General features: G+C 40.8%; 1 protein-coding gene across 1 annotated transcript; it reads left to right on the top strand.

Annotated features, from left to right (window-relative positions):
* Nucleotides 1-1375: 1375 nt before the first annotated feature.
* Nucleotides 1376-17155, top strand: LOC148045619 (cytochrome P450 2K1-like). The gene is made up of 9 exons (XM_087716761.1): nucleotides 1376-1653; nucleotides 5869-6031; nucleotides 8033-8182; nucleotides 9042-9202; nucleotides 9397-9570; nucleotides 10063-10210; nucleotides 12742-12926; nucleotides 14944-15085; nucleotides 16874-17155. The coding sequence occupies exons 1-9, from the start codon at nucleotides 1465-1467 to the stop codon at nucleotides 17056-17058; spliced, it is 1497 nt and encodes a 498-aa protein (XP_087572887.1). The 5' UTR covers nucleotides 1376-1464; the 3' UTR covers nucleotides 17059-17155.
* Nucleotides 17156-24017: the final 6862 nt, after the last annotated feature.

Here is a 24017-nt window from a genome sequence, read left to right as displayed (position 1 = left end):
GAGGTGCTACTGCATCTAAGGTAAAGACAACTGACTGTCGATGTTGCCATTTGAAGAATTTTCATACAACAATTCACTGCACTCACTAACTTCAATGACATCATTTGAATCCATGTATGGCACACATCCTAAAATATAGTGAGACCAGCCTGCACTAGATTCAATTTTCCCAGCAGACTCAACTTACAGGAACAACTTGCTGCCCAATACCTTTTGGAAAAGCAACTCAAACAAGTGAAATACACTTACAAGAAGGCAGCAGATGCCCATGAGCAGGAAGTTCCACCCATAGGAGTGGGAGACAAAGCTTGATTCTCTACCAAGATTTTAGAGCCACTTCAAGACCTTCCAAGAAGCTAGACCCTACATTTGTGGGACCATTCAATGTTCTCCAACAAATCAAGTATTCTTCCACCTCTTATTACCATGTTCAATGAAGGTGCATCCAATATTTCATCGAGCATTCCTCTTCAGAGATACTTCCTCTAGCACAATATGACAATGGAATACTTGGGAATCCAAGCCTTTCATAATGGGGAGCAAACAAAAATCCCTTGATTGATTCCATCTAGAATATTTTCTGGAGTTTACTTGAGGAATTGGTGAATTGGCAGCTGGTGGACTCAATTGGCAAGCCCAATTCATCAAGTAGCAATAGCACAGATGCTTTTTCAACATGTAAAATTTCAGCATGAAATGAAGGGTTTTAACAATGTGACAGGAATCACTTACAACAGATCTTCCAGTCCTCAAAAACAGAAAGGTCTTCATAACCTTCAATACTTCTGTCCCACAAGTAACGGAAACATCTATCACAGAAACCTGCTTGGCCTGAATAAGAGATCAGGCAAAACATTAAAATATTTCCCTCTTCTTACTGACCTGAGAGACACAGAAATTGTTTAACACCATGGGAAAACATTAGCTGAATGGTTTCTCCTTTAATAATGATTAATTTGATTTCATTTCTTTACCTATGTATATATGCATTTATTTATCAGTCATACACACACACACACACACACACACACACACACACACACACACACACGTCTTTAACTAAAAAGTAAAATATTTATTCCAGAAGGTTTTGTTAGATATTACTTACAAGCATGAAAATTTTGCAATTCGTCCTGTAATCCATAATTATAATATATTATTTATATATTTTATATTGATCTTAAAAACCTGGGTTGTTATGTAATACAAATAAGTGAAAATGGTTTGGTATGTTTTTGAAGCTTTCACTATTTGTGTAACAAGTGCCAGGGAAAAAACAAATTCCTGTTGGGAAAAAAAACAAGGGAAAAGTTCAAAAGTTGTTTATTGAACAGAGCAGTCTGAGGATTCAGTAGAAAGAGAAGCTGTGCTCTGCCTACTGCATTGCTTTCAAATACATGCTGGAATCATTTCAGTTTTCAAAATTCCTTATAATTTTTACTGAAGACTGCTTATTAAAAGGAAATGGGCTTGACTGGACTTGACTTAATTTTAATTGTACTGCTATTTATTCTTGCAATTATGTTCCTTTTGAAAAGGGGCAGTTCCAGGAATAACAGTTGCCCCAATCTCCCCCCGGGGCCCAGGACTATACCCATTTTGGGAAATCTGCACATGATGGATCTGAAGAGGCCTCACAAAACAATGATAGAGGTAAGGCCTGATAATGAACAAGTCTCTTTACCATTCTTTGCCAAAACGTGTTGGGATGGGACAAAAACCTAATAACTTGTTTGGATAAATCTGATGTGCTCCCTGATGGTATTTATGGTATTGATGGTATGGTATTTATGGTATTGATGCTCCCTGATGGTATGATGGTATTGTTTGCCAAAACGTGTTGGGATGGGACAAAAACCTAATAACTTGTTTGGATAAATCTGATGTGCTCCCTGATGGTGTTTATGGTATATGGAAATGTTCAAAAAGTGTAGATTTTGCTGGAATCAAAATGCATTTAAATATTCTGAAAGCATTATTTCAAGAAAATCTATTTGTTAAACAATGTAAAATGTAATTGAATAAATAATTTTCTGATTATTTAGAATTGCAGAAATGTTCAAATCCCAAGAATCCTTTGAGGAAATATAAATTCTCTTAAGCTTGAATGACTGGATCAGGGGTGGGTTTCAAAAATGTTTATTGCTGGTTCGGTGGGTATGGCTAGGTGGGGGGGCATGTGGCGGGTGTGGCCAACTTGACATTACTCACAGTCACATGACCCCACCACCACCAAGCTATACCCACCAAAATGGTGCCAAAATGTTTTGACAAGGGGGTGGGGCTCTTTGCTATCTCATGTACTGTGCTTGTGGCTCCAGCTGCGCCTGGGCTGGAGGAACACCCATAACCGCCCTCCCATCCACCAGGAAGACTGCTGGCACTGCCAGGTCCCTCCAGGTGAAGGAGAGCCATGCTTGGCTGGGCAGGGGGGTCATGTGGCTTCAGGCCCAGAGCAGGCAAGCACAGCTGCCCCACCAAGAGGAGTGCTTGCCTCTGTTGCCTCCGAAGGTGGCAGATAGCGGCAGGGGCTGCTGCTGCAGGTGCGAATGGAAAGCGCTGGGCATTGGGGGATGCGCGTCTGCCTTGTAAAAGTTGCCCAGCTTCATCAAGTAGCTAAAGCGCACCATGGTGCATGGTCAGAGTCCAGTGGCAGCACTCAAGATTGGAACAGGCTGGCTGGGCTGGCTATTTATACCCGCCAACCAATGGGCATCTTGTAGCCTCCTCCCCGGCCTGACAGTTCCTTCCTGTCCCATCTTTGGGAGGTGAGCATCCTTCCCTGGTTTGCAGCAGCACCGAGAAAACTGCAACCCTAAAGGCACCCTCACTCCCTCGTCCAAGCTGGGATCTCTTTACCCTCTTGGCTGAGACCTGCTGGGTGCCGACCACCCCAATGAGCCCTTGACCTGGTCTTCTGAAAGCCAGGAGGGGCATAAAGGTGCTCTGGCCCTCTACCATACCACAAAGGGAAAATTTCTGGATGGGACACCTCAACCACCTCTCACAGTCATTCTCCAGCAGGCATCATTAAAGCTTCCTCCCCTCCGATTGGTCTCCTGCAGCCATCTCATGGCGTGCAAGTGACAGACTGCCTAGTTCGCTTCTCAGGCCCCCGCAGACCTTAAGAAGGTGACCCCCAGGAGCGTGTCAGCAGGTGGGGACAGAAAGTTGCCACCATTTTTCCACATGTGCATGCCTTGGACTTACAAGTCCAAAGGATGCATATGAATGAAGATGAGGGCAATGGCAGTTCTTTCTTCTTGCCGGCCAACCGGAGCTGAAAAGTGCTTTGTCCTCATGTTGCCCAACTCCTGGAAAGCCATCCTGGTGATCTGGAGGGCAGGGGGAACTGGCTGTCACCTCCTAGCTTGGGATCCAGCTGGGGGCAAGCCGGGCAGGGGTGATGGCAATGGTGGAGTCTGGTGCTCAGGGAGGACAAAGTTGGCGCGCTCCCATCTGTGCCCTGCCTTGCCTCCACCAGCTCAGGGCAGCAGACTGAGGTGCATCCCATACGAGCTGAGGCTGGAGAGAGCCCCCTGCATGTTGCATCCCCCTCCCAGCCTTTGTCCATGCCTCCACACCATTTTCATGTGCCCAGTTTGCCAGGCTGCCTCCGGTACCCATTTGTGGCTGTAACGGCAGAGGCTTCAGGAGATGCTGGCCAGCACAGAGGCACAGGCAAAGGCTGCCCACACCTCTGCAAGATGCGGGAGGCTCCCCAAACTTTCTCGGTTCCTCCAGGTGCAGCTGACCCTGATGTCCTGAGTCGTCAAGGGCATGACAGGGCGAGTCTCTGAGTGCACTAATCTTGCCTCCCCGCCACCACTCACAGCTCAGGACAGCAGACCTAGCTGCAGCATAGAGGAACCAAGGAAGTATGAGGAGCTTCTTGCATGTTGTCGGGGGAGGGGGAAGACTTTGCACGCATGATAAAGCAGCCTCCGCCACTAAAGGTGAAGGTGTGCACCCCTCCAGGCATCCTCTTGTCTCTATTATTGTGCACCTCTTTTCTTTCTCTCACCCCTCTTCTTCCCTTGCTTGCCCTGACAGCACCCCAGTGATAGTGAGGGAAGGAGGCACTAAGGGCAAAGGAGCGTGTCACAACTAGCGAAGGTCACGCCGACCACAAACTGCCTGCATTCAAGTCAGCCCACCTTCTCTCTCCCTGCACAGGGTCTCTGGAGGTGGGGGGAAGGTTATTCCCAAGACCGGCTTATTTCCTGCCCTCATGCAACATCAGTCCACAGATAGAGGCGACTGGGGGCTGCTCTTGACCTCAGGCAACAGCTCTGCCTCCCCGCTCCTCAAGCCTGGCAAGGAAGCCCACTCCTCCAGCTCTCCTCCCATCACATACATGAGAGAGAGAGAGAGAGAGAGCGGGGGGAGGGAGGCTTGACCGATCTGTCTCCCCCTGAGCAAGAAGAAACAGTTAAGACTGTGGCATTCCCCAGCACGAGTGAGAAAATAAAGCTCCTTTTCACAGGAGTGTGCTGTGGAGTTTAAGGCTAACCCAGAAAGGGTGGTCCCCTGGTGCTTGTTGCTTCTTCTGGCTTGGGGAGAGGCAGCTTGGTCAAGCTGCCGGGCTCTCTCTCTCTCCTTCCTTGGGTGGATCTGGCAGGATTCAGGGATTTTCCCAGGGGAAGGGACTGACTGTGTCTCCTCCTCGCCAAATTGTCTCCCGCACATTCGGCGTACTCCACTCAGAGTTGCCGAAACAGGTGGGAGGGAGGCAGCCCCCCCACAGGTGTGAGGGGATCTAATTCCCTCAATGGTTTGTTTTCTTACCTCTAGACAGCTATGCTGGCTTTGTCCTTAAATGCTGCTGCTCCATGCCTTTTGATCTTTCTTGGGCACAGAGAAAAGCCACCCTGCTGCCTGCTGGTAAACCTGGAAGCCGAGAGGCTTCTGTTCCATGCAGCCACTGTCATTGCTGCCATCTTCCCGCATGCACAGTATTCCTCTCACCAGCTGGAGGACATTTTGGTGCCCTGTGGCCAGTGGCTGGGTGGAAAAGAAGCCTCCGATCCTCCGGTACTCAAAGAGGTGGCTGAAAGCTTCCAAGCTCTGGACAGGTAGCTGTTTGATGGATGCAGGTTGGTGAATGAGTGGCGACTGGGGGACTGTTTTGGGGACGTGGCCTGCTTACTGGAACTACCAGTTTGGAGAGCCAGCCCCAATTTTTTGGCTGAAAGTGAGCCAAACCGGTAGTAACCCATCTCTGGACTGGATATGTACTTAGAGACACTCCCATGTTTGCACATTTTAAGCAGAATTATAAGTCATTAAATTGATTTCTACAGTGACCATTAAACAACAAGATGTAATGGGTGGAAACTTGTTAAACAGAGATACAACCTAGATATTAGGACATGTTTTCTGACAGTGAGAAATATTAATCAATGGAATAACTTGCCTCCTGGAGTTGTGGATACTCCCACTGGATGCTTTCAAAAATATACTGGACAACAATTTAACTGGGATGGTATAAGACTCCTGCCTTGAATAGAGGGTTGGAACAGAAGATCTCCAAGGTCCCTTCCAACCCTATGAGTCTATGATTCATAGTACGTCCTGCACAGATGATGTTGTTCCAACATGTTAGAAACCTTTTCTCAACTTGACAAGCATTTCTATTGTGAGGATCTTTTATTATATAAGCATTTTAAATGCTACATGTAGAGCATATCAAAATTTAAAAAAATATATAAAGAAGAATATACCATCACAATTCTCAAGAACAGAAAAAGGAAATAACATTATATGTGCCTCTGAATTTTGACATGTAGCTTCTTAAACATCTTCTATATATGTGATTCTAATTACTGATTTAATTCGTCTCTTTGATTCTCTTCTGCTGAATTCCAGTGGTCCAAAGAATACGGTCCCATTTTCCGCATCAAACTGGGATTGCAGGAGATGGTAGTGCTAACTGGTTATGAGACGGTGAAAGAGGCTCTAGTGAACCAGGCGGATGCCTTTGCAGATAGGCCCTCTATTCCTATTTTTGAAGATATAACAAAAGGGTTTGGTGAGTTATTTCCCTCTGGATTATAGGTGACAAATCTTTCAATTGTGTGATCAGTATAGATTCTTTTTTCATTTCAGACTTGCAGCAGAAGAATCTCAGGTGAGTGAAATAGCTTCAGCAAATCCAACTGGGTTGAAAATCCAACTAAAACCTTTCTTGTGCCACTGTGACTTTGTCCCTCAGTGCCAGTGGAGGTAACTGGCAAATAAAAAGCTGTGTCAATATTGCATCAAGCCCCTGAGCCTCACATGCTGCTCACCACTGCGTTTCATTCTGCATATTGGCAAATTTGGGTGTAGGAGATGGGTGTTTGAAGAATTCCATAGGAAGGATTTCTGCCTGTCTCTCTCTCCTTAAATCCATGGTTATACAAACCTTTTCTTTCTGCAATGTTTTTTCCAGTGGTGAATTTCTGCACCCTTAAAGCATGAAATCTTCTGTCTTTGTTGGAGGAAAGGTGGAGTACCGCAGGACATGAAGGATGCAAATATCGTCACACTGTATAAAAACCAAAGGCAACAGGGGTCACTATAACAACAACTGTTGCATCTCTCAGTGTTGTAGGGAAGCTGCTTCCCCATGTCATACTGAAAAGGCTCCAGGTGCTTGCAGAGAGAGTCTGCAATCAGCCTGAAAAAAACACAAGTCGTGGGTCAGGACATGGATTCACTTCCCTGTATTACAATCTTTGCACAAGACTACTTTAGCAAGGCCTGCCAAGACTTTGGACTAACAATCAGCCTGAAAAAAACACAAGTCATGGGTCAAGACATGGATTCATCTCCCTGTATTACAATCTTTGCACAAGAACTTGAGGTCATCCATGACTTTGTGTACCTTGGCTCAACTATTTCTGATCCTCTCTCTTTAGATACTAAGCTGAATAAACACATTGGTAAAGCGTCCACCACTTTTTCCAGACTTACAAAGAGAACATGGTTTAATAAGAAGCTGATGGAACATACAAAGATCCAGATCTATAGAGTGTCAGGGTTCCAAACAACATCCAAAATTAAATCAGAGTTCAAGGCTAATTATTGCTCAAAGTTCCAATCTATTAAGACAGTCATGTCGGCACATCTGGGGAAAACCTGAATCTGACAACTTCCCGGTTTTCCCCACCCAGGTGAAAGTTCAAGATCCTGCCCCTACACCCACATGGTCCAATCTTCCACTCCATGCTGGCAGTTCCACCCATCAAGTTCCGGTCAAATTTCATTTCATTTCATTTCATTTCATTTATTTGTATGCCGCCCTTTTCCCTGGGGCGACTCAGGGCGGCTCACAATTCAAAAAGGGAGGGGGGGAAAGACAAACGGTATTCCAATATGAAAACAATACAACATATTAAAAGAGAGCACAACAGTCACACAATTCGGGTGCGATTGGAATCTTAACCCCAGGCCAGCCGGGACAGCCAGATCTGTCCGGAACGTATCTGCCCTCAGTGTGGAAAAGATTGCCATTCTCAAATTGGCCTTTTTAGCCACACCAGATGATGCATTAGGATCTCTTTCCAGAGCACGATGCCATAGTCTTTTGAGACTGAAGGATGCCAATGTAAAGGATATTGTAAATTTAATTTTAAAAGTATTTGAAATATATGATTTTTGGACTATACAACAAAAAAATGTATATAGTGTAGGAATTTTTGAAAAATACTAATGTAATTTTGAATTATAGTTTTGACCTATAGTTTTGAATCATTTAGAAGATATTTGCATGTGGAGAAACAATGATTGCTTTCATTTTTGCTTTGTTTTGTTGCTTTTGTTTTGATAAGGAGATGCTGAAGGTTAGATACCGAAGGCAGAGGATAAAGAAAATGGAGAGGAAATCTTTAACACAAACTTTGAAATATCTTTCAACCAAGTTCTTGGACAGACTAGAGACAACACTTGATCAAATTGATAGAACATGTTTTAATGAAGTTGCAAAACAAGAATGAGCAAGAAAGGATAATAAAATTATATTTCATTATCTTACTCTTTTTCTCTTCAGGTCTTGTTTTTGCTCATGGGGAGCACTGGACTGTGATGCGACGGTTTACATTATCCACATTACGGGACTATGGAATGGGCAAGAGGACCATTGAAGACAAAATCACAGAAGAGTGTAGTGTCTTAACAAAGACAATGGAGACTTATGCAGGTGGGTCAGTGTCAGAGGTGGGTTCCTACCAGTTTGTACCAGTTCGGTAGAACCGGTTTGTCAAATCTACCGAACCGGTTAGAAGAGGTTCCACCAGTGGACCCAGAAAGCAGGCCACACATACAGAAGAGGTTCCAAAAAAATTTGAAACCCACCACTGGTAGTGCATTGTAATGGAACATCTTCTGGGATAAATGTAGAAAGGGAAATAATTTCTGCAGATTTTATCAAATGACCAATGAGTGTGTTGGGACTTAAACAATTCTTAAACCCATTGATTTTTTCCTATAAAAATTCTTCCTTGTCCAATTTATGCTAAGTTTATTTACAGAAAGGTGACTTGTTGTTTGCAAAATGGTTCCAGAGGACATGAATTGTTAGTTCAGTGTAATCCAACAGTCTCTCATAAAACACACTTCTAGACTTATTCTTCTTTAGAGACCCCTTTAAATTCTCTATTTAGAGAAGCTTGCACATCCTTCCTCTAAGCATGAAAATATGTTGCAAACTGGAGTTCCTGCTCCTCCCTGCCTTCGGTCAAGATGTATGATATTTAAAACTGCACTAATTTAATGAGGAGGCATTGCAATAACTTTGCCAAATATTTTATCCTCAAGGAGTTCCTCAGTTCCAAAGAAATATCACTGATACATAGTCAGATAGTACAGTTCTGATTCTGGGAAAATGAATTACCATTAAAATATTTTTAATATAAATACTTCCAATGTTATCAGTAATAGCTTCAGCTTTCAGTGGGTAATGCTCCCTTTATGTAAGCTTATTTTGAGTATAAATGCAGTAGAAAACAGATTTAATTCTAGTTTCATTTACAATTTTTTAATCTATTGTTTTTGTCCAGGAAAACCCTTTGATATCACCAGAATTCTCACTGCTGCTGTTTCCAACATCACAGTTTCCATTCTATTTGGGAAACGCTATGAATATGAAGATGCCACATTTTTACAACTACTGAAGATAATTAAGGACAATATTCAGCTTCTGGGAAGCCCTGCTGTGTTGGTAATCTAATTTCATATTTGGCAAAAATAAAATGCCACGAAAAACAGGCAACAGAATGTGTGTTTCAACTTTGTTGAAAAGCAAAGCATGTTCCTTCTCATAGCATTGTTTTGATAAAAATGTTTGAGATTTCCACCTAAAATATTCAAAATATTCAACTTCCATAATGTGTGTTTTCCTTTATCTTTTTTTAGCTATATAATTTGTTTCCCAAGTTGGGGTTTCTTTTGGGTGCTCATAAAATAATAATGAAGAATCAAAAGGAGCTCCATGATTTTATACAGACTACCTTCATAGAATATCTCCAAGACCTTGATGAAAATGACCAGAGAAATTTTATTGAATCATTTCTTGTTCGGCAAAAACAGGTAATAGTATATGTTATAAGTGTCTATAATTATTGATTTTTTAAAATATAAAGCATATTTTTAAAATATATTAAAAATATGCTTCCATATAAATTACTTCCTAAGACCCTTGTTTTGAAAATATGGAAGGAAACAAATTTCTAAAGCAATTTTAATCATTCGCTCTTCATTACTTTATTTCAGAATCTGCAGCTACTTAAAACTACACCCAGATTGATTTCTCTCTCCATTAAAAATGCCATAAATATTGATCTCTTTCTGGAGGAGTTGGTCCAAGTGGGGATGGGAATGGATGAATCCTTTGTGCCAATTTTTTTCTCTTTTTTATGCAACTGTTTGATTTTACAGTTTTCCTTCGAGAAATCCAGTAGTGTTGGAACAACTATAATTTCTCAGGCTATTACCCACACATAAAGTATCAACTGAAATTTCAGGAATATGTGTTACTTGGATAGGGAGAGTTTCCTTACTAATATTTTTTATACACTTCAGGAGACTATGAAGATGACACACGGTGGATATTTCCATAATGGAAACCTTATAGGTCTTGTAAATGATTTATTTGTTGCTGGTGCTGACACAACGGCAAGCACTCTGCGCTGGGCCATACTCCAAATGATGAAATACCCAGAAATTCAGAGTAAGCACTTTCATTTCATTGACTTGCAATAAAAATTAAAAATGTCTGAAAAAGAATGGTTGGTATTTCACATGCTACATGAATGAAGGCAAAGTGATGAGCCAAGAATTAAGTTGCCTTTCAAATAAGAATAAGAATGGAAGGGAAAGGAAAGGAAGGGAAGGGAACGGAACAAAACAGAACAGAACAGAATAGAACAGAATATAATAGTTTTATTGGCCAAGATGTGATTTTGTATCCGGTTCATAAGGTCTCAGTACACATACAAATAACAAGATACTAATAACTGTGAAATACCAATGGATTAGGTAGTAGAAAAGATGGGAAGGATAATAATAATAATGCAGCCATACTACATGGATAGTATGATAGTATAGACAGTACTATGATAATTGGATATTAAGCAGAGTGTTGGCATGAGGGAAAAAATCTGTCTGTGTCTAGTTGTTTTGCCATGCAAGGTCCTATAGTTGCATCCTGAGGGGAGGAGTTGAAACAGTTTATGTCCAGGATGTGAGGGATCTGTAGATATTATCTCAGCCCTCTTTGTGGGCAGTGCAATATGCAGGTCCTCAGTGTATGGAGGTTGGTTCCACCCTCCCAAAAATACAGACAAGGCAACTTTGATCTCATGGAAGGTAAATAAGCTAAACTTACATCACAAATGAAAATGAGTTTTAATAAACTCAAAACATTTATACCTGAGAATGTTAATCTGCAAGAAAAGAAAACCTTGTCAACTTGGGGAAACATAGAAAACTAGTTCAGGAACATCCAGCATCGGGGAAAAAGAAAGAAAAATGGAATATTAATTTATAGCAAACCACCTTCCTGAGAAGTACTAGAACAATTAAAAGATAAAGAAGGAAGAACATTAATTTTGAAATTAAGAGAAGAAGGCAAGATTTTAAGATATCAAAGAACTGATATCCAAGTATGCTCCAAATACAGATTAGGAACAATTATATGGAAGCTTCTTTCGGACATTAATAAGAAATTTCAGAGAAGGAAGTTTTCATAAAAAATATGGACAAATGCTATACCTGAGCTTAGTCACATCATCTCTAGAAGAAGAAAAAATTTCAACAAAGTTTTTTCATGATATTGATATTTGACCAATGATGGGAGATTGAAAATCCAATGGATGAGAATATTGGAGAATATTGGAAAATCTGATAGAGGTTGAAAATACAACAGCAAGAGATTATGTTTCTTTCTGCAAGATGCCAAGTGTATTCAAGAATTCATATGTGCTAAGGTTCTCACTATCAAAGAAATGCAGATTTCCTCTGTGACATGGCCACGTGATTTCAAAAAGAACATTAAAACATGCCAACCAAAATCATTTTGGAAATGCAAACAAAGCAGGGAACCTTATAATAGCACATCAGAAAACAGAATGAAAGAAGGATGATGACAGCAAAAGATTAAAGGAACAAACTGTTACATTCATGATTAACAAAATGTAATATTTGAATAATTTGCAAAATGTTCAAGGAATTAAATATTAAGAACAAAATAAATGGAGGAAATAAGTGGAGGAATATCTCTTCTCTAAATGGAAATATTCTTACAAGGAGAAAGAAGAAGAAAAGTGTGAATACATGAAATTACAGATTAATATCATGAAATATCAAGCACAAATATACTTGGCTTCATGATCTTATTTTCTAATAGTGCAGTTGAAATATTTTTGTATATATTCATGCAATTTTTGAACTTACAGAATATGACTTTTACAATTACCACTAATAATATTTTCTATATCTTTGTAATATTTCTCTCATATATGAATTTGTTCTCTGTATCCTTCTGATATTTCCTCTAATATCTGACAAAGTTCCTCTCTGGTTTAGCACCAGTTCTTCAAAAAAAATATTATTTTATTTTGGAGATTACATGACTCTTGGTGGTTCTGAGTTGCTTACATTTTACAAAGATCAGTAGAAAAAGGGGAAAAAATCATAAATGACCTAAAGATCTAGAAAAACTAAAAGTCATTTAATCAGGGCTCCAACCTCAGCCCAAAGTCCAGGGGAAAGCCAGGTCTTCAATAGTTTTCTGAATGACATCAGAGTGCCAGCAATCTGGACCTCTGGGTGATACCTTTCCAGAGGACAAGCATCAGTTCCAAGAAGGCACGCTCCCTGGAGACACACTAGATGCTTTTAATTTATGGACCCAAAGTGTGCCCACTTGCTCAATCTCACCAGCACTCACATTGCACTCAGAAGCCTATTACAAGTTGTCCAATAGGCTCACATGGGCATAATGAGGCATGCAAATCACTATCTATCCTGTCACATACTATGTTGAATATAATCCCTGAATGGCCTGCAAGAGTTCCAGGTGTACAGTAGTACATTTGTAAAGAGAATAATATATGAATGACCACCTGAAGGGCATTCATCCAAGGATCACCATCAGTGTCTATTGTATCATTCAGAATTTAGCATTTATGCATTAACTCCCATTTAAACCAAAATTCAAAAAATGAATCATGTTGATAATTCATAATTTTGTTCTCCCAGGTAAGATCCAAGCAGAAATTGCAAGAGAGATTGGTGATATTCAACCAAGGACTGAGCACCGAGTCAAAATGCCTTACACAGATGCTGTAATTCATGAATTTCAAAGATTTGCTGATATTTCTCCCTCCAATGTGCCACGTGCAACCACCATGGATATAACATTCAAAGGGTTCTTTATCCCCAAGGTGATTAATCTGAAATCACTGTATTATATGACATCTAGTCTGTTGTGTTCAGTGGGTAGGAAAAAGTAGTCCTTAAGTGGATGGAATTGGCTAAATCAATTATAAGTCCGAAGACAGTTATCTTATTAGAACAATTTTCATAGAAGCATCTGTCAAGGCGCCAATGGGAGATGTTTTTCTTTGGTATCTGGCATTCTGAAAGTGTCCCCACCTCTTCATTCACGGTACTTTCCTTTCTTGCTCTATTCTTTTATAGCAATAGCAGTTAGACTTATATACCATTTCATAGGGCTTTCAGCCCCCTCTAAGCAGTTTACAGAGTCAGCATATTGCCCCCACAGTCTGGGTCCTCATTTTACCCACCTCGGAAGGATGGAAGGCTGAGTCAACCTTGAGCCGGTGAGATTTGAACCGCCGAACTGCAGCTAACAGTCAGCAGTGCAGTGGCTGCAGTACTGCACTCTAACCACTGCACCACCTCGGCTCTTTTATTTCTTCCTCATCTTGGTTTATTGCTTTATTTCCCCTCCTTGTCTTCAGCAAGCCTTTATTATTATTATTTTGGGCGGGGGGGTGTCTTCATTTTCTTGATACTTTTTCTTATTTTTATTTCCAAAAGTAAAAAGTATGAATTGTGCAAATTCAAAATTCTTGATTTATCATTGTTTTCATTTTTAATATAATCCAAATTTCTTTTATAGCCAGACTTTAACAACAAAACATTGGCAATACCTCTCAAGGACAAAAGAAGTAAATGTTCCATAACAAAATGATCACAGAAAAATTAAGATGTTTTCCACAATAGACAGTAAATAGAAATGGAAAATCCCCATTTCTTTGGAAAGAAAAAAAAAGATTAAAGATATAGACAAAAAAAATGAAACAGCTATTTTAAGAACTAGTAAAATACAAAAAGATTGCAATAGAAATCTGATGTAAATAGAAATTTAATATAATCAAGTTGGGAAATTATCAAGGAGAAAGTCTTTGCACGATAGGTTGTCATGCAGCAAAAGTGAAATTGTTTGATAACTCCAAAACAAAGCAGAGACAAAAAGTTCACATTTATAGTCCATCAAGGGTGCATAAAATAAATCAGTGATCGACCAGACAATTAATTAAAAATGTAAATCAAATGCATAAAAGTGATGCTTAAAAACCAAGATGTATCTAAAGAATACACTGACAGGAAAAGATGGAAATGAAAATATAGTTTTAATATATATTTTTAAATTGAATATTTCTCCTAGCCCAATACTTACTTCTCAACAAACATTTTACAAAATTAAAAGGACATACCGTATTTTTCAGAGTGTACGACGCTCCGAAGTATAAGATGCACCTAGATTTTGGGGAGGAAAACAAGGGAAAAATATCTGCCTCTGCCTTCCAGCAATTTGCCTTCTTGCAACAAATAGTACAGACAATATACACTGTTTGCAGTGTTATATTTCAGACTATACTTGTACAGATGCTGTTAAAATTGATGTGCTTTCTGGAAGTATAGTTATTCTCTGCCATTTAAAAGAATAGCACTTTTTAAAACAATAGCAATGAGCCTCTTCAGATCAAGCATTTATTTTAAAAAGCGTCTTCATTTGTTAAGTTGTCTAGAACAATAATAAAGCAATCTTTAAAAAATAAGTGTCATAATTTAACATTCTATAGGCATTTATATTGTTGACTTACCTCCTTGCAGCAAATAGCCTGATTAGCACAAGAAAAAAAAATCTGCCTCCCAGCAATTTGCCATCTGGAGTAAACAGCTAGTTTCACTTTCAATTTCTCCCTATCATCAACTGTTAGAGGCTGCTATAGCTTATTGAAGCCTCCAGAAGCCCCGTTTGCTGCAAAGAGATAAATTGCTGGGAGGCAGAGGCCAAAGAGTGGGGCCCCCTTCGTGTAAGACACACCCAAATTTTCACCCTCTTTTAGGGGGGAAATAGGTGTGTCTTATATCCCGAAAAATATGGTATTCCTTTCCATACCAACTTTTTATTCTTTCATATTCTTATAGGGCACGCACATCATTCCCTTGCTGACTTCTGTGCTCCGTGATGAATCCCAGTGGGAGAAACCTCATGAATTCTACCCTGAACATTTTCTTGACTCTGAAGGAAAATTTGTGAAGAGGGATGCATTCATGCCATTTTCTGCAGGTGAGATTCTCTGATGTCATAGATTATGTTCCATAAAAGGCAACCTTTAATACCTTGTTTGAAAAGAAAACAATATATACAGTCTTGATCTCATAGACCTTATTTTGACAAAGTTTAGTCCTCATGGACAGGTTCATTCAGGACTAGGTGATTCCAAAGTCTCCCTGGGCCGTCACCAACCTGAGTTACTGTTATTCCTGATGTGCTCAGTGCGAGCATTTCTGCATTTGGGCAGTCTGGAATGATTCCTGTCTTTCAGCCTTCCTGGCTGACTGGGACCTTCAGAGGGACACAGAGTTTGGTTCTTCTTAGCTTGACCCCTTTATTAGCTTTTCTTAAGCTTTTCTTATTAGATTATAGCAATATAGTAGAGCATAAAGTGCAACAAAGCAAAGTAAAATAAGACGGTAAAGAAAGTGTTAGAGAGAAGGGAAATTAAACCATGGCTACAATTAAATACATTAAAAAAATCTTTTTAAGTTTGAATGAGTGCAAAGTAAAAATAGAATCCTGAATTCTAGTGCTTTGAAACACATCTGAAAGAATCCAATACAGTCATTTGAAGTCCAAGCCCTTGAATTCAACTACCGTCAGTAGTTTGTCCTGATTTCATTGTAAGCTGGGGAGTGGAGGACAGGGTGAATAATGTTTTCCCCTTGACAGACTACATATAGATAGTGATGCAATTCAACAAATCTCCCTTCAAGCTATGCCAAAGCCATGGTCTACTGCCAGTGGGACGTAAGCAAACTTCACAGTGTGGCACTGAGAATATTCATAACATTCTAGGAGAGGCTTCAGAGTTTTTATTGTATAGGCTTACAGCCTCACTTGAGCCCAAAATTCCTGTTGCTAAATGATACATTTGTTAATTTTGCCCCATTTTATATCTTTTCTTGAAAGATTGTTAAGTGAATCATTGCAATTCTTACGTTAGAATCGCTTGTTAAGTGAATCTGGCTTCCCCGTTGCCTTTTTTTGTCACAAGGTCTCAGAAGGTGACTCAGGGACACTGCAACTGTTATTAATATGAGTTAGTTGCCAAGCATTTGAATTTTGATCATGCGACCATGGGGATGCTGCAACACTAGTAAGAGTGTAACTTCAAAATTTCACTAAATGAACTTTCGTAAATTGAAGATTGCCTGCAATGGCACCAGGATGAAAATATAGATGATTGCAGCACAATCGGATATTTATTAGCATCCTTTTCAAAAAGCCTTTCTCTGAAGTTTTCTCTATTCCAAGAATTAATCCCCCCCCCAAAAAAGCAGAGAATTAGATAAGCAGAAGGGATTCCATGAAAAGGCCTAAAATCTTCCCCATGCAGTTATTTTTGGATTATGTCCAACTGAGTAATAACCCACTAATCCAAATACATATCATGGCTCCAAAAATATCTGAACAAGCATCTTCCCCGACAATATTTTAATTGCTCTCTTCTGGAATCAAAAATCTTAAGGATAATATCCACACCTGTTTTCCATCTGCAGGACTAATGAAATGTGATACTTAGATAGATAAAGAAGGGGCATTACTGATGTTAGCATTAATTCTTTGACGTATCTTCAAATTCAGAAATTTTCTGCCATTTATTAGTTGGAAAAATTTTCTGCCTCCATTCCTTCACTACATTTTTACTTCTTCCCATATCTATTATTTCTTTTTCCTGTATCATGATCTCTCCATGACCAAAAAATATTAAGAAATCCTGTGAAATGGTTTAAGAAATCAATAAACACAAATATTTCTCTTGCTCTCTCTTTTGCCATCTATGCTTTCTTCCAGGTCGGAGAGTTTGTGCAGGCGAGAAACTTGCCAAAATGGAGCTCTTCCTCTTCTTTACGAGTCTCTTGCAGAAATTTACCTTCCAGCCACCCCCAGGAACATCTAAAGATGATCTGGACCTGACCCCTGTTGTTGGACTTACCTCCATTCCCAAGCCGTACAAGACCTGTGCTGTGTTACGTTGATCTGACACACAAAAAAATAACAACATACTTTCTCAATGTTGCATTGCCTTCATTTTGAGAGGCACGATTTAATTAAAGAATCCAGTATTGTCTATGATTCATGTGTTGTTTGGAAGATGAATGGTAATAACCTATAAATTCATGAAATGTAGATTCTGATAGGAAAGAGTATAATCAAGAAATTCTGATCAAAATATTAACTTGGGTAACAAATGAGATTCAGCAACATTCAAGAACTGTAATTGCTATCTAACAGGAGGAATCACCATAGTGACCCATTTTATTACATAAAAATACTCTATCTCCATTCCTATCAGAACTGTTATCTCACATCTACCAGTCTGCTATGAAACCGGGGGGGAAGGGGGTGAATGGGAGAGGGGGTGCTTGTGTATGTGTGTGTGTGGGAACAGTGAAAGTCACAACAGTGAAGGTGCCTCTCCAAGATAGCATTTTAAGGTTTCCTCACAATGTGAAGAATGTATTGGCAAGGCAGCCTACAACTAGAGTGGCCATCTTTTTGATTGATTGGATGTAGGAGGGGCAACAATGTTAAGTGCCTAAGGGGGAAAGAGCAAATTGGCACGGAAATTTCAGTTCTGGGTTTGCTTTACTACAGTTCAAAGGCGTTTTTCCAAGAGGCAACTGGACTTTCTGGTTTTTCTTTCAAAGAAAAAGTCCAGTTGCCTCTTGAAAAAGCCCCTTTTGGATCATCATGACCTGGATTACCGAGAATCTCCATAGACATTACTGCAGTTCACTTGACTTCTAATAAAACTGTACCTTTTGCACAAAAATAGAGCCAAGGATCATTTCTATTTAGAAGTGAAAGCCGAGGCAGGAACGACAATTCTTTTATTACATTTTTATTTCTATCCATATATGTTCATACTTATGCCTGTTACCTTGTACATGTTTGACAAATAAATAAATAAAATAAGAGTGGTTGAGGAAAAGAAGTTGCGCAAGTTGCTAGAGCTAGTTCAAATAAGACCTGTCCACAACTGCACCCTTCCATAAACTGTGTGCGATCTTCAGCCAGTGACACAATTGTATATGGTAAGGTAAGGAGAATAAAAAGTGATGGATAGCTAAATATGAACCATCACATTCATATTTTGCCCTTTCTCAACATCATCTTCCTAACAATCATATGAAAGAAGCTAGACTAAGGACAAGTGAGATCATCCAGATGACTTTTCGACTGCACAGCCAGAATGTCCTATTTGCCCAATTAGATCGTTATTGCTGACACTGTTTTGCTATCTTTTCCTTTTACATTTTTATTCTACAGAAAATGTGTTCGATTTCAGGTGTCAATCCAACATAATTCTTCTTGGGTGATTTTTTGTGTGTGATGCTCATGTCCAAGCAAATGAATTAACTCCTTAATAATTAATATTCAATTGTACGTCTCTCCCTTCAGAGCTGATTTGATCCATTGGCTAGCATCCCAAAAGGTTTTGTTGTGCTTAGAGTAGAAACATTAATAAAGTGTGTCAGAATTTATAAATTACTAGCAAGGTTCATCTTTGTCTTTCTGAGGAGTTTTGTGTTTTCTTCAGCTGCAGAACCTGTACATCATTCTGTACATGCGGTGGTTAGAATGCAGTATTACAGGCTAATTCTGCCAACTGCCAGCAGTTCAATTCTCACCAGTTCAAGGTTGATTCGGCCTTCTGCCCTTCCAAGATCAGTAAAACAGGGACCCATATTGTTGGGGGCAATATGCGGACTCTGTAAACTGCTTAGAGAGAGCTGTGAAAGCACTGTGACGTGGTATATAAGTCTAAAGTACTATTGCTACATGTTCAGATGTAATGGGGAAGGGTCTTCTGGATGGCAAACAAGGGCACTCTTGGATTGATCAGTTAATCAGCACATATGCCAGCAATCCTTCTTACAAGAGTAAGTGAAACAGAATGGCATGGATCCCAGATCATTCTGTACAGTGGTTAGGGTTAGTGGTTACATTTGAATAATGATATGAGTTTCTTGTCCGGAAAATTTATAACTGGCACAAAAACTGCTTGAATGATGGCCAGATTAAAGTTGACCCTGGTATCAGCTAAACACCATGTTCCATCCATTTAGGCTTCGTTTCCCCCACTCCCAATCTGGGAGCTCCACTCATCACTCAGTAAATGCTGGGTACAGCTCCATAGGCTCCTTAGTCACTTCAACTTTCATTCTCCATGGAATTTCCAAAGTGCTAAATAGCCGCTAATTCCACACCAGGATCCTTTTTAAATCCAGGTTTAAAAATTCTTTTACCTGTGAGTTAACCAATCACTCACCCGGTTCCAATACTTTGCTCAAACACCACTCCAGGTCAAAACTCTTAGTCCAGTTGCCCAGTCATTAGATATGGCCACCACCCCTGCTGTCAATTTGAAGAGTTTCCCTCTGACTTACCAAGGAACTTGCTGGTTCCTCTTGGTCATTTGAAGCACTTCTCCTTCTTCCCCGTCCTTAGAGAACATTTCCAGTCCATAGACACCCCCCCCCAACAGTGGTTTGTCTGGTTGGATTTCACGATACCCGCTCTTAGCTTGCTAATTTCCAATCGGTCTTGCCGCGATACTTTTGGTTTCTCCAATATAGACACTACATTTGTGGGACATTCAATATTCTCCAACAAATCAAGTTTTCTTCCACCTCCAAATATCACGTTCAATGAATGTGCATCCAATATTTCATCAAGCATTCCTCTTCAGAGATGCTTCCCCTAGCACAATATGGCAATGGAATACTTGGGTATCCTTGCCAAGTATTGGGGATATTTTGCTCCACATTTCATAAGGGGGAGCAAACACAAATCCCTTGATTGATTCCATCTAAAATATTTTCTGGAGTTTACTGGAAGAATTGGTGACCTGGCAGCTGGTGGACTCAATTGCCAAGTCAAATTCAGCAAGTAGCAAAAGCAACCATGCTTTTTCAGCATGTAAAATTTTAGCATGAAATAAAGGGTTTTAACTATGTGACAACAATCACCTACAACAGATCTTCTGGTCCTCAAATATAGAAAGGCCTCCATAACCCTTCAATACTGCTGTCCCAGTATGCCCCTGGAAAAATCTGTCATAAAGTTCTGTTAGATATTGCTTACAGGCATGAAGATTTTGCAATTCGTCCTGTATTCCATAATTTTAATACATTATTTATATACTTTATATTGATCTTAAAAAGCTGGGTTGTTATGTAATACAAATAAGTGAAAATGGTTTGGTATGTTTTTTTTTTAAAGAAAAAATACTTTCCTTTATTATTCTGCAAGTAATACTTTTTACAACTTTTTTATTTTTATTAAGCAAACAACACGCACAAAAAATAATCATCTTACATTAAATCTTGTAGAAAGTGTGCCAATTGGTTATTATTAGCTTTCATGCATCTCTTCCACAGTCATTACTTACATTTATATCAAATGTCAAAGTTCTTAATGAGTCTTACTTTCAACATATCATAGTTCTCATTTAACTGAAATTGTTTTAGTGTCCTTTTATCTAGAATAATCCATAGTTAAAAAACACAACCACCTAATGACATTTCATTAATTATTACAGAGTCATCCAATAGCCTTAAACCTTTATAACATATTCTAAATATTTGGCCAAAGGAGGACCCGCTGCTGGAGTGTCCTGTGGAACTTCAGGAGACTGTGCGGCCAAATCCCATGACTGTCCTGACTACCAGGTAGGGCAGGCGACAAGAACGTGTCGGAGAAAGGTGCTGGAGCGTCTTCTGTCTGTGTTAGTTCCCCAGGACAGGATTGGGCTTGACCTGGTTGTTGATCTGTTGCACTGGTAGCCCACCGAAAGAGCTGATCGATGTGCCAGCGCCACTCTTGCCCATCGTCGAGCTGGATCCTATAAGAGTAGGGTCCAGTTAGTTGCATTATTTGTCCGGGAAGCCTTGGTTTAGCCCCATAGTTTTGGGCATTGACAAGGTCTCCCACATTAAAGGGTTGAATTGGGTCGCCTATGTTGGGGCTTTTCTCTGCTGCATAGCCGGGGTGCAGCCGGTCCAGAGTTGTCTGGAGCCGGTGCCCCATAATTCGTTCTACGGGACTCTGGTTGGTAACCGGGCACGGGGTTGTATGCTGCACCAGGAGATATTGAGAAAATTTGTCGTGCCAATTTCCTGGCCCCAAGCAGCCCAATGCCATGGAGCCCAGAGCATGTACCACTCCCTGATGGGCATTGACAGGGGAGGCAGTCTTGACTGCTGGCAATGTTGTCAGGCTTTTGACCCAGTGTTCTATCTCTTGGTCAATTTTGGGCCACTACATGTAGCTCCAGCCCAGTGCCTTCATGCGCACAATGCCCGGGTGAGTAGTGTGCAGGCAACTCAAAATTGGCGCCCTAAGCTTGGGGGAAGGTACCACCCGGTTGCCCCACAGCAGGTATCTATTCAGAACAGACAGCTCATGCTGTCGTACATAAAAAAGTTGGAACTCCTGACCTACTGGCCCTTGAGGCTACCCCCTGTGCACCTGTTGCAGATAGCCTGGCATTATCCTGGGTGGATACTGGCATGGCTAACTTCTCGATCAGGAGAACTGAGGCAGCGGGGGCAGGGACCAAAACAAGCGCTGGCAGAAGGCAGCGACTGAGGGCATCTGCATGCCCCAATTTTTTTTTCCTGGCCTATACAGTAGCTGGTAATTATAAGCCACCAGAAAAACGGTCCATCTGGACATCCTAGGGGACAAAATTTGAGGGGTCTGACGGTCTCCCACCAAAAGATCCAACAGGGGCTTATGGTCAGTAACTAATTGAAAGGAACGACCATAAACGTAGTCATGAAAACGCTTCACCCCTGCTACAGCAGCTAGGGCCTCCTTATCTAGATGACTGTAGTTTCTCTCAGCTGCTGAGAGCATGCAGGAATAATAGGCAATTGGGGCTTCAGAGCCATTAGGTAGGATGTGGCTCAGAACAGCCCCAATTCCATAAGGTGATGCATTGCATGCCAAAACCAAGGGAAGGTGATCACTGTATTGGACCAGCAATGACTGGGACAAGAGGAAGTCCTTAACTTCCCGAAAGGCAAGGGCTTCGTTAGGACCCCAATGCCAGGGCGTCTTTGAGTCCAGGAGCCTGCGCAAAGGCTCGGCCAAAGACGCCTTATGGGGCAAAAAATCACGTAAAAATTAAGCAGCCCGAGAAAGGCTTGCAGTTCAGCATTAGACGAGGCCGTAGGGGCTTTCTTGATGGCCTCTACCTTGGATGGGGTAGGGTGGATGCCTTTGGCATCCACAAGATACCCCAAAAATTCCATGTGGGAGCCATATCCTGCATTTCTCCTACTTGAGTTTCAGCCCTGCTTAGCAAAAATGCCCTTAATTTGTCGACGAGCTTGGCTTGATCCAAAGAGGATACAAGCATGTCGTCAAAATAGGGTACTACCCCTAGCAACCCCTGGAGCATTCGCTCCATTGGGCTCTGAAAAATACCCAGGGCTACGCTAACCCCAAACTGTAAACGTTTGCACTTAAAAGCTCCCAGGTGTGTTACAATGGTCTGAGCCATGACAGTGGCTTCATCCACTGGGAGCTGTTGGTAGGCTTGTGACAAATCTAACTTGGCAAAAATGTTTCCCTGCCCCAGCGAATGGAGCAGGTGTTGCACCACACAAGGTAAGGGTTGTCTTGCAACCCTTCATTGATGGTGCATTTAAAATCCCTGCAGATCCCAATACTCCCATCTTGCTTGATAGGTATAACAATGGGAGTTTCCCAAGGAGAGTGGTCCACTGCTTCTAGCACCCCCTGCGCTATTAATTTATCCAACTGTAGATCTACTTTGCCCCGAAGAGCAAAAGGCACTCTCCTAGGCTTAAGGCACATTGTACCACCTGGGGGTCCAAATTAAATGAAATGGGTGTCCTTGTATATTTACCGAGCTGGTCATCAAATATGTCCATGAACTCACTGGCCAGTATGGCGAAGGAGTCTGGAACAATGGAGTGGACGCCGGAGACGTTGAGCCCCAATGCGGAGAACCAATCGAGCCTCAGAAGGCTGGGCAAATGGCCATCAATGATGATGAGGGGAAGAGGTCCCTGGAAATTGCAGCTGGCAATCTGGAACGTACCACAACCTACAATAGGAATTAGCTGCCCTTGATAGTCTCTGAGGCAAAGAGGGCACTACCTGAATTTAGCCTTAGTAAAGCTGAGCACTATTCTTTTGAGAGTAGACCACAAGACAAGGGATTTGGGAGAGCCAGTGTCCACCTCCATCTGTTCTATGTGAACAGTCAAATATATTTTGTGGGCTGGCTTCATTGGGGACGCGTGGCTGATGGCCCACTCAGAGAGCAGTGGCTCGTCGCATCTCAGCCAATCAGGAGCCAGCAATGTAAGTCAATGGCATGGTAGACTCCAGTACTTAATATTTATGGTGTATGGAAATATTCAAAAAGTGGAGATTTAGCTAGTATCTGAATAAATTTAAATATTCTGGAAGGATTATGGCAAGAAAATCTTTTTGTTAATCAATGTAAAATGTAGTAATTGAATAAATAATTTTCGGATTATTTAGATTTTCAGAATGTCAAATCCCAAGGACCTCTGGGAAAATATAAATGCTCTTAATGTGTAAACATGAGAGTGTCTCTAAGTACATTTTAAGCAGAATTATAAGTCCTTCAATATATTTCTACAGTGACTAATATACAACAAGAAGTAATGGGTGGAAACTTGTTAAAGAGAGATACAACTTAGACATTAGGATACATTTTCTGACAATGAGAACAATCAATCAATGGAATAGGTTGCCTCCTGGAGTTATGGGCACTCCACCACTGGAGGCTTTCAAAAATATATTGGACAACAATTTGCTTGGGATGATATAAGGCTTCTGACTTGAATAGAAGTTGGAACAGAAGACCTCCAAGGTCCCTTCCAGCCTTATGATTCACAGTATGTCCTGCACAGATGATGTTGTTCCA

Source organism: Thamnophis sirtalis, unplaced genomic scaffold, assembly GCF_051295495.1.
Source record: "Thamnophis sirtalis isolate CommonGarterSnake01/CBP01778 unplaced genomic scaffold, rThaSir2_p1.2 scaffold_5, whole genome shotgun sequence".
Lineage (NCBI taxonomy): Eukaryota > Metazoa > Chordata > Lepidosauria > Squamata > Natricidae > Thamnophis > Thamnophis sirtalis.
Note: the sequence above shows the minus strand (reverse complement) of the source record. Positions and strands in the feature narration are given on the sequence as shown.